General features: G+C 38.6%; 2 protein-coding genes across 4 annotated transcripts; both read right to left on the reverse strand.

The window, feature by feature from the left end:
* Positions 1 to 1,826: 1,826 nt before the first annotated feature.
* On the reverse strand, positions 1,827 to 5,898 carry LOC103435815 (glycine-rich protein DOT1-like). Of its 3 annotated transcripts, none has more exons than XM_070821097.1 (8): positions 5,659 to 5,898; positions 4,278 to 4,358; positions 4,039 to 4,127; positions 3,781 to 3,855; positions 3,511 to 3,614; positions 3,228 to 3,419; positions 3,038 to 3,097; positions 1,827 to 2,627 (listed from the first exon to the last, which is right to left on the reverse strand). In XM_070821097.1, the coding sequence occupies exons 1-8, from the start codon at positions 5,779 to 5,781 to the stop codon at positions 2,143 to 2,145; spliced, it is 1,209 nt and encodes a 402-aa protein (XP_070677198.1). In that variant the 5' UTR covers positions 5,782 to 5,898; the 3' UTR covers positions 1,827 to 2,142. The 3 variants fall into 3 exon arrangements, with proteins under 3 accessions (XP_070677198.1, XP_028958361.2, XP_028958360.2); XM_029102528.2 differs by having other exon boundaries at positions 1,827 to 2,643; positions 3,035 to 3,097; XM_029102527.2 differs by having other exon boundaries at positions 1,827 to 2,643; positions 3,035 to 3,097; positions 3,505 to 3,614.
* A 735-nt stretch (positions 5,899 to 6,633) lies between these two features.
* On the reverse strand, positions 6,634 to 9,507 carry LOC103435813 (F-box/kelch-repeat protein At3g24760). The gene is made up of 2 exons (XM_008374235.4): positions 8,149 to 9,507; positions 6,634 to 6,989 (listed from the first exon to the last, which is right to left on the reverse strand). The coding sequence occupies exon 1, from the start codon at positions 9,359 to 9,361 to the stop codon at positions 8,171 to 8,173; it is 1,191 nt and encodes a 396-aa protein (XP_008372457.1). The 5' UTR covers positions 9,362 to 9,507; the 3' UTR covers positions 6,634 to 6,989; positions 8,149 to 8,170.
* Between the last annotated feature and the right edge of the window lie 1,408 nt (positions 9,508 to 10,915).

Here is a 10,915-nt window from a genome sequence, read left to right on the forward strand (position 1 = left end):
GCGAAGATAATGTTTAAAATATCAATATAGGTGGAAATATCTATATTCAATTTTATAGAATATTGAAATTGATATTTGCATTCGACAAAAATTATGGAATTTTACAATGCGGTGTGTTTATCAACTTATTCAGATTTAGTCAAAATTAGAGAATTTTCTCAAAAAGTTTGAAATCTACAATGGATTCTGCCAAATTTTCTGCAGTGAATCAGTAAATCATCGATATTAATTGATTTTCCTATATCGCACCGATATAGGGTAAAGTTTGCAATTCATCCCTTCTTTCCATATCGATCCTTGATTTTTCGGATATTTCAACGAAAATATCGACAGTTTCATAGATATTTTAAACATTGGGTGAAGATAACAACTTTTATGATGCAATAGCAATGTTGTCCTTGCTGGCTGACATGATGATGTGGCATTTTAATGCAATTTCTTGCTCAGGCTGACCCTGAGAATTTGGGGCCTAGGCGAGCCTTTAAAGTGGGACCCTAGAGTTGTCTGACCCCCGACCCTTGTAAATTGATATGTATAAAAAGAATTTGCTAAATACATGAAAAAGTTTATTTCTACATCAAATATCATTACAGAATAATATCAAAAGAAGAAAGATATACAAACATTACTTAAATATTACACTTCTTGCATTTTTTAGATGCAAATATACCAAGTAAGTTTACATAATCTAATATTTCAACAAATTCTTTTTCAGTTGAAAAAATAGCTAACCCATTCAATATTTCTTATGACATAGTTGATCGAAGATAAGATTTGATCAACTTTAATTTTAAAAAACTTCTTTCTATACAGACAACTGTAATAACAAAATTCAATAAGAAACTCATGCATTCGAGAAAAACCATCCATTTATCTCAAATAGTTCAACACTTTTATTGCCCAATTTATTTTCTACGGTAAAGTTTCTCTCAAGATTCTTAGTTCTAGAAATAAGTCATACAAATGTAGTGTTGGGCTTAACAACCACCTAATTGATTATATAAAACAATTAAATCTTACAAATGCTAGGATCAACCGCTCAGCCCAATGATCTATTGTATTCAGACAAAGACTCAAAGTTTGTAAACTTCTTATTTGAACAAACACAAAGTTTGTAATACTAATTTATATATATATAAATTGAGGGCCGGAGGGCCTTAAGCATCCGCCTACTCTGACTACCTCCAAGGTCGGCCCTAATCTTACCTACGTGTCACATGGCATATCAACGTTACATTGTATTGAGCACATGTTGACCACATTTCTAAGAGGTGACACGTAGTCAATATGGTTCAAATACCATCTATTCATTAGACTTTGAAAGGTTAGAGAAACAATCGAGTCAAATCGCTTGATCAATTAGCCGGTCTGATCAATCAATATCAACAAAATACATGCACACGGTATTGATTAGAATTGTCCTTCATATAAATGATGATATCGATACTGGGATTGTCAATATCATGTCTATCAGTGGAAACTTACTTTCCATGTAAAGTTCCACTCGCAAGCATATAAATGCGATATTGAAACTTTAAATGTAATCGGAATACCAATAGTATAGATACAACGATAACATGCCAATATGAATACTTTATCGAGCTAGGTTTTACCTATTTGGGAAGTCCGTTGAAACTTGTTTGCAAAGGCAAATAACCAAACTCCAAAAGGCAATTTTCTATGGTACTACAGGAAAACGCAATAATCTTAAGGAAGCATTCAATACAAAATTTATCGGAAAAGTTTTTACACATTTCGAACTGTGTTTGTCGAGAAGAAGAAATGAGTTGCAAGGAGAGAATGAGTAAATAGGAAGAGAACATTGGTTTAAAAGAAATAAAGATATATTTTAAGGAAGCACTAGATACAATAATGTCAAAAGAATTACAGCAATACTAAAACCGACCCCTTTTTTTCACTTGGCTGCTAAATGCTAAACGCTAAATGCAAAACCCAATACAAGGCTGCCCATATCCACAAAAATATAACGCAACGCAGGAGGAAAACATCAACATAGACACTGTTTAAACAACGCCAAATATCGAAGGGCCACATTTCACGCCATTGAAACAGTATTCTGATAAAAACGCACCCTCACGGGCAAAAGGGCACATGCATTGTAGCTGAAGCAAAAAATATCACCTACTTTAAATTATGCTTGGTTTCCAGTTCCACCACCCCTTGTGCGCCCACCTGTCCGTCCTTTTCCCTGGTTGTACCCTCTGCCCCCTCCACCTCTGCCACCTCGTTCATATCCACCAGCACCTCTCTCGTATCCACCACCAGCACCTCTCTCGTATCCACCAGCAACGCCTCTCTCATACCTGCGAGCACCACCTCTCTCATACCCACCAGCACCGCGTCTCTCATACCCGCCAGCACCACCTCTCTCATAACCTCCACCAGCACCGTCTTTCTCATAACCCCCACCAGCACCACCTCTTTCACCACCCCTTTCGTAACCCCCACCAGCACCACCTCTTTCATAACCCCCACCAGCACCACCTCTTTCGTAACCACCACCAGCACCACCTCTTTCGTAACCTCCACCAGCACCACCTCTTTCGTAACCCCCACCAGAACCCCTTTCATAGCCACCAGCACCCCTTTCATAACCACCACCATTCCTTTCATAACCAGCACCTGCAAAAAAATAAAATGCTTTTCATAATTAGTCCGTTGCATATGAACCAATGACCACATGCAAATCTATGAAAGAACAAATTCATATCTGAAGTACACATCTTAAGCTGTGAAGTACATCCACCAGACTGAGAGGTATAGGGATACTATTGAGTATATGCACACAACGCAAACGCAAAGACACAATGATCCGACACTCCTCAAAATAGTATAATATGCCAACCCTTCAAATATGGCCGACTCTTTAGTAAACAATTCCTCCTAATCCCCCAACCCAAAGTGCTGCTCAGGATACTTTCCTTGTATAGGTACTTACTAAAAAGAATACATTATACTCGTCCACAAGTTTGATTATCACATAGACCTTGTATAGGATGTTAAATAAACTTACCACGGTTACCCCAACCTCTACCACGTCCACCACCTTGTCCCCGATTTGAATATCCATCATTATCTACCATAAAAGAAGTCCACGTCAAGGGCAGATTTATATTATATAAAACATATATAGTATAGGCACTTCAAAAAATCATAATATGAGTACTTAAATCCCCAATGACTAGTATGTCATTTCATTATTGTACCTTGATAGTTTCTATAGCCACCTTGATAGTTCCCATATCCACCTTGAGGGTTTCCACCTTGATAGTTCCCATATCCACCTTGAGGGTTTCCATATCCACCTTGATAATTGTCATACCCTCCTCCCCTGCCCCAATTCCGGCCTCTTCCTCTACCACGTCCCCGTCCCCGTCCCCGTCCCCGGCCATACGAATCTAAGAACCAAATCAAGGAAACATGTTAAAACTTAAACATTAAACCATGCTTAAAATAAAAGCTACTTGATAAGTTGTCATTTACCATCACCTTCATTAACAGCATTGTAAGGAACACGTGCTTGCTTTGGTTGCTGCTGCTGTTGGTAATTCGGCTGTGGCTTTGATTGATCCGCAGCATATGGGGCTTGATACCTATGGAAAGGGATCATGTAGAAAAAATTCATGTTAAAAGCACCAGAAAAGGAAAAGGAAACACTTTCCATAAGCTCAATACTTTTATGCGCGTACCACAGAAGAATATCAAACTTGATCTAAAAAATAAACCTTGGTGAAGACCCCAATATATTTCAGAACATACCCGGGAGAGTTTGTGTTTAGCTCCTTTGTTGATAATGTGATTGAAATCATTGAGACATGACGAGTCGTTTCCACACTGCAACATTTGTTTATAACTTAGTACATGCCCATTATTGATTAAGCAGAAAAGAAAAGAAAAAAAAAAAAACCCACCAAACAGAGCATACACAAAATATCTGTTTAAGTCATAAGTCATTTCCTTACTGAATGAAGTGATCACCATAAATATATTCATGCGTACAAAATTTACAACACTTACGGGAGAAGACCTTCTTCCATCGGTTCAAACACATCAGTTATGCTTACAGAGCTGATGGCGGTATCCTGATGCAACCAGGAAATTCTCTTCTGTTTTAAAAAACAAATGGTTGGTTAATGTGCGTGCTATTTTTTTTATTTTTAAGAAAAAGAGGAAGAAAGAGGACGCGCGCGCGGGGGAGGGGGGGGGGGGGGGTGGTGGCGGCGTGCGTTGTGTATAAAGAGAGCAAGCAAGATAACCTTTATAATTTCAGCAATTGCAACTGTCTTGTTAATTGCCTGTCCCATTGCCTTCAAGACAATTTCTTTTCCACGCTTATCCTAGAAAAAATTTCAAAAAAAATCAGATGCGCGGATAGATGAATCACCCTTATCACGAATACAGACCACTAAGACAAAGTACCATATAAGGCACTGTCCTATAACATTAATCTTAGATTACCAGCTGACAGAAAAGAAAAAAAGATGGTGAGAGAAAATAAAGTTAACCTTGGGAGTTGGGATTCTAGAACATAAAAAGGCAAAAGAACAACAGATATAAGAAGGAGACATAGTAAATAGAAGCTCAAGCAGAACCGATACAAACTGATCTTACAGCTGTAAATAGATATGAATTCTTGTCCATCCTCAGATTTACCATCATTAATAATATTATCTGAGTAGTTTACGGAACACACTTTTTATTGTATCTGACCCCTTACTGTGACTAAAAACAGTAGACCGCCTTGTTGATAGATTTTGCCAGGTAGACTAAAGGAAACCCTTCCCAGGTGGAGAATCCATCACAAAAAGGAATAATATTCACACCAAAAAGGGCTTTGTGCACTTGTTGGAGAGAAAGGATTGGTATTAAGAAGAGACCATGATTGAAGAGTTCACTCTTGTCTTTGCAACCACTTTTGGAACATTGACCATCCCTTTTCAAAGCTCCAGCAGTCACTGAACTCTCGGCCTAAATTGGTCTATAATCAAATGACATAGCATATGATGCAAACAAGTACAGAACTAAATTTGCAAAGCTGCATACAACACGAAATGTTCGGTAAACTGAATTCTTAACGCAAACGTGCAAACTAAGACTAACCACCTCCTCACTGAGGTCAACAGTCATATTCTGATGTAAATAATTGATAAATGGCATTCCCAATTCACTAACACCGCCAATGGCCAATTTTACAGTCCAGACCTACCAGCTAGCATCTCCGTCACCAACACGAATTAACAATCACGAAGGACTTTCTGTATATGTACAACAAAAACCATCCGAGACCATCAATATAAACAATAACAACATCTACATACATGTGATTCAAGTTTCAAACATAACCAAATACCAGAAAAATCCATAAAGCATAACACAAATGCATATTATCACCAGCATACAACCAACACCAGTAAAAAAAAAAACCCAAATATAACAAAATGGGTCAGAAATCCATCAGTATTTGAAGCAAAAACAATCCAATAAACCGAACGGACAAAACCCAATACAAAAACAAAGACATGCAAAAACACCCATAAACCAAAAATACAAAAAAAACACCAAATTATGAATCAATGGAAGAAAAAACGATAAAAAAAACGAGAACATAAGCGATGATCGAAGATTGAGAAGACGAACCTGAAGCAGAGTGGTGGCATAGCTGATGTAGTTTCTGATAGAGCCTTGGGTGGTGATTCGGATCTCGTTCTCGTTGATGGGCACTTCGCGCCTCGGCTTCTCGACCTTCTGAAACTTTTCCATGGCGTTTCGGATTTTTCGGATTTGGAAGAATCAGAAAACCCTAAAACCCTAGAGGAGGAGCGAGACAGTCAGAAAAGAGAGAGAAGGGAGAGTGAGAGTGAAAATGAGAAGCAGTCAAAAAAAGGGCGAAATTTTGGTGAAAACCATTTTCGGCCAATCAAAAGCCCAGGCCCAATTGGATTTCGCTCCATATTTCACAACTTTTTTTTTTCTTACACACCCTTTTAATTTTCGACCAACGGATCGGATAAATTAAAAAAAATCGAAGGGCATAAATTAATAAAGGGTGTGTGAGAAGTAAAAAATAGTGTGTGGATAACACTCCTTCACAAATTGACGCCCAAGGTTTGGAGAAAATTTTTATTGTGATCATAACACGGGAGTACACCATGTGTTTTTATATAAGTAGTGGGATATTTTATTTTTCAAGTTATTAATTTTTTGACACACATATCCCAAGATTTGTATAGTAACACGTAGTGTACCACCCCATGTTCCGATCACACTGAAAAATCTCTCCATTGTTTGGTCACTTACATGTTCTGACTTATCGTTGCCTCCATGTATCACTCCACAATTGATTAAAAAAAAACTAAGTGCAGATAACAACGCAATATTTAGAGCAATTTCACCTCACTAAAGCAATAATTGTCTGGTCAATTGGGAAAAGACAATTACTGCCTTAATGAATAGTAATTGTCCAAGTGCAACTCTATTCTGTAAAATGAATTGTTCAAACAACTAGCAATAAAATTTTATTCTAAAAATATTTGATAAAAAGTTAATATTATTAAATTATTAAAAAAAAAAATTCTCAACCTAAGCCTCTCTCTGACTCGAAGAGCTCCACCATAGTACACAAATTAAACGATTTCATTGAAGCCAAAATTATCAACTTACAAAATGTTTTACCCAATACACACAATTACATCACATCGTTGGAAATCAATATAACACCACAATGCTAACAGCACATAAAATTACATCAAACAGTACAAGGAACTACGATGTCAATAACCGAGACGAGAGCGTAGATAACGTCGAGGACGTTGACAATACTCCAGCTATGATTCAATTTCCGTGTCTGTTGTATAGAAGCTTCTGAAATATTAAGAAACAAGACAGATACTGGAGCATCATCTGCACAACTGAAACATGTTTTTTCCCAATCCGAAGTGCTTGATTTTGCATCTCTGTCATGTGCATTGCTGTCAAACATGTTGCAGACAATGAAATGTTAGTAAATCATTCAAGGCATCATTTGATCTGACTTCGGAGACCAGGATCTATTTTTTGCTCGGTTGTGAATGCACATGCACTTAATGAGGGAAATGGAACGCACAAACACAATGCGGCAATGCCCCTCAAAATAGGGGGAAGGTGATCATACGTCGTTGAGAGAAAAGATTTTCAACAGAATCCCAAAAATCAAATTAATCCAACGGCACATAATGTGAGCATAGAGTAGATATTCAATGCAGGACTCAAGAGCGGAAACCTCCACAAGGTGATTATATTCCTTATAAAGATGAAAACGGGTAGATATTCAATCACCGAAACTTATGTATCTTATGGAGCACAGAAATGTCAACAATTAAGGTATAAACCAACACTTTTATGGTAGAAACTTGAGAAAACTGGATTTATAAATCTTGCCACATTAGTAGAAGAAGCATATATGGTAGAAACTTGAAAATCTCAGCTCATTAAACCTCTGAACTTTACTGTCCCACACTACCATTCAGGAACATGTCCAACATGTAATGTTCTACCATCACCAAAAGTAACTTCTATTTTTCAGCCAAAAAAGTTGCAACCGGAACTGTGAACCATGCACATCAAGGAGCTGCATACTGTTTATACTGTGTTTTCCACTTTTTTTTTTTTTTTAGCACATTGATATTTTTACACTAAGTCGAGAGGGAGTTCGGCAAAGCCACACAATGGGGCAGCCTAATTTGGTATCGAATTCACCATCCGCGAGATTCGAACCTAAGACCTCTCACTTCCAAGTGAAGAGAAATATCACCAGACCGTAGTACTGAATGGCTACCGTGGTTTCCTCTTAAAACGGGTAATTAACACTAATCGATCATGCCTGAACTAGTCACATAAAGTTATTAAGTACCCTGATTTGGGAGTTTCTCTATGTAATTTTACTTGCATCTTTAAGGATATATTCACATATGTCACCTACTGATCTGCACTGAATTTGGCATAAAACCCCTTGTTAATTCAATCAAGAAACGTCACAGCTAATTAAATCCTACTTAACAAAATCAAACCCACCAAACTTGAATTGCAAAATCAATCAATCTTAACACGATATCAATGAAGAACAAATTAAGAAAATGGTTGAATCCATACCATGAATCCGCGGAGCGTAAAATCAGTTCAACATAGGCTGCACATTGACAACGCCGTCTCCTTCGCCCTCCCCTTCGCCACGAAGGATATTATGCGGGGAAACTGTCGACGAAAAGCTGATGACTTTATGGAATTTATTAACAGGGGAAGGCAATTGGGGCAGTCTCCTCCAGCTACACTTCCCCGAAGGTCCGCCATTGTCATCGGAACCAATCTCGCAAACACAAGCCGGGTACTTCTTATGATACTCCTCATTGAACACGTATATAAGGTTTCCCAATCCCACACATTTCAAGCTCGCAAACTTGTCTTCCTCATCGCCGTCGAACAATCCATTCAACAAGTCCTGCGGCATGATGGCGATCTCGCTGAACTCCATGGTGGCCTCCTCGATCTTCCACAGGTTAAATGACGGACCGAGAGGGCCGTTGCAGATTCCGGCGAGGACGAGGTGGTTGGTGGAGGAAATCAGGAAGGAGAAGACGACCCCGGGCGGGCGGAGGGTCTGGACTTCGCTCCAGGCGTGGGTGCGGAGATCAAACGAGGCAATAAAGCAGGAGTAGATTCCGAAAACGTAGAATCGGCGCTTGAAGAGGGCGGAGGAGAGAGATTCTGACGAGTTTCCGGAGCGAAAATCGGCGGGGAGCGGCGGGCAGAGGAGCCATGAATCGGAATCGGGATTGTAAATCTCCACGGCCAAACGGTCCTCGATGTCTACCAAATTGCCGATTAATCGGACCCCGCCGACGACGACAAAGCTAGGGATTGGGGAGGAGGAGGCAGAGGATGAGGAGGAGGAGGGAGAATCGACGCCGACGAGGGGGTTGACGCGGGAAAATCGGAGAGGGGAGGTGGAGAGCCATTGGCGCTTGAGGATATGGGAGAAGGTGAAGAAAGGGGCGGTGACAAGGAAGAAGCCATCGGCGCCGAGGAAGGAGGAGGACTGGGAGGGGAAGGTGGGGGAGGGGAGGCGGAACCAGAGATTGGAGAGGGGGTCGAAGGCGAAGCACTGGTTGAAGTTGGAGGAGGTGTTGTGGATGCCGAACAGGAAGAACCAGGGGTATTTATGGGAGAGTGGGGAGGAGAAGGTGGAGGAGGAGATGAGGGAGTGCCAGTACTTGCAGACGGCTGAGGCGCGGATGAGGGTGGGGATGGGGAGGTAGGAGAGGATAAGCTCCGTCACGTCGGAGCTGAGGCAGCTGATTTCAGCCATATGTGGGGTGGGTTGGATGCGGAGTGAGAGAGAATGGAGAGAGGAGGAGGAGAGAGGAAGGAGGAGAGTGGGGTTTGGGTAGTTGGTGGAGGAGTTTGACTTAATCGGAAGATAAACTAACAGTATGTTGCGTGCGCCCTTTTCCCTCCATATTTTAGTAGCAAGCAATCCGGATCATTTTCATATAATCATCATCGTCAAACAATCCGAATTTTTTAAAATTAATTCAACAGTTAAAATTATTATAATTTTTAAAATAAATCCGTATTTTTAACCATTGAATCAAATTTTAAGAGTTCAAATTATTTAATAAGGAAGATTAAGGAGGGTGTATTCAATTGAGAATTTGAGAGATTTTAATGGATTTATAAATCCATGGATTTTTATGGAGTTTAATTGATTTGTAGAGATTCTATGTAAAATTTTGATTCAATTCCCTCAAAATTTCTTGGGGGGAGGTGAGATTTGTAGATGCTCAAAATAAACTACGAAATCTCTCTAATTCCCTCTAATTCCTCAACTTTCTCAAATTCTTTAAAATCAAATTCTAATTGAATACACCTGAAATGTTATAAACTTCTTTAAAATTCTAATTGAATACATCCGGATTTCTAAGGATTTTCATAAAATATCTTAAAATTCTGATTGAATACACATTAAATTTCAGATAATCACTTAAATTCCTGATTGAATACCCCTAGATTCATTAAAAGAATTAAAATTCATTGAATACAAACGGATCCGGAGAGGATCCCTTTCCCACTACTACCACCACCTCCACTGTTGTAGGCTTGTAGCTTTCGCTTTCCACCTTCCAAAACTAGAAAACCTTTAAACTTTTTTTACTTTTATGATAATAATAACTAGCCTTGCACGTGCGTGCGAGAGATTTTTTTGCATCACGAACACTACGCGCTCTAAAGATGTGTTGTTTTAAATATTCTAATATTTCTTAAGTGATTATTTTATAAATTGTGGGTGTGTGTCTATCAGAACAATTTCTTATTATTTTCAATCATCTAACTTAGTCTTTTTGCACCCGCCCATTGTACATAAAAAATGAAATTCATGAATTGCACACTAACTATTCTACATTTTTTTTGCTTACTGATTATTATGGTGTCATTTTTTTTGTTTGGCTGATAGAATTTGGTTTCACAAACTAAACTATGCTTGGTCATTATTATCACTTTGGTAATTACTTATTAACAAAAAACAAAATAAGTTAACCAGTGTAATTAGAATTCTCTTATATTCATCAGTATCGTTTTACCCCAGAAATAAAATCAAGAGTTAGGTTCCTTAAAATCAAGAGTTGGGTTCCTTAGTCAATAAGGGATTGAAAATGGTGGATTTCATTTTCGTTTACTATGATAATGGTGTTATCATTATGCATGCCATATTGTCATATTGCCACAGTCGTTGAAGAATTTAGCAACATATATTCCATTCAATTTGCACATATGTGAGTAATCTCTCGTACAATTTTTACTATTTTTCCTTTAAAACAACAACGAAGATAAAATGGGAAAACATAAACTATTAAAAAAATCT

The sequence above is a fragment of the Malus domestica genome, chromosome 05, assembly GCF_042453785.1.
Source record: "Malus domestica chromosome 05, GDT2T_hap1".
NCBI classification, from domain to species: domain Eukaryota; kingdom Viridiplantae; phylum Streptophyta; class Magnoliopsida; order Rosales; family Rosaceae; genus Malus; species Malus domestica.

Excerpts from the sequence above, each read along its gene's own strand:
- LOC103435815 (XM_029102527.2), bottom strand. The coding sequence starts at position 5,781 with ATGGAAAAGTTTCAGAAGGTCGAGAAGCCGAGGCGCGAAGTGCCCATC. Across the intron at positions 3,420-3,504 it reads TGCTGTTAATGAAGGTGATG|ATTCGTATGGCCGGGGACGG; the intron begins GTAAATGACAAC and ends TTTGGTTCTTAG. Across the intron at positions 2,644-3,034 it reads TAGAGGTTGGGGTAACCGTG|GTGCTGGTTATGAAAGGAAT; the intron begins GTAAGTTTATTT and ends ATTTTTTTGCAG.
- LOC103435813 (XM_008374235.4), bottom strand. The coding sequence starts at position 9,361 with ATGGCTGAAATCAGCTGCCTCAGCTCCGACGTGACGGAGCTTATCCTC.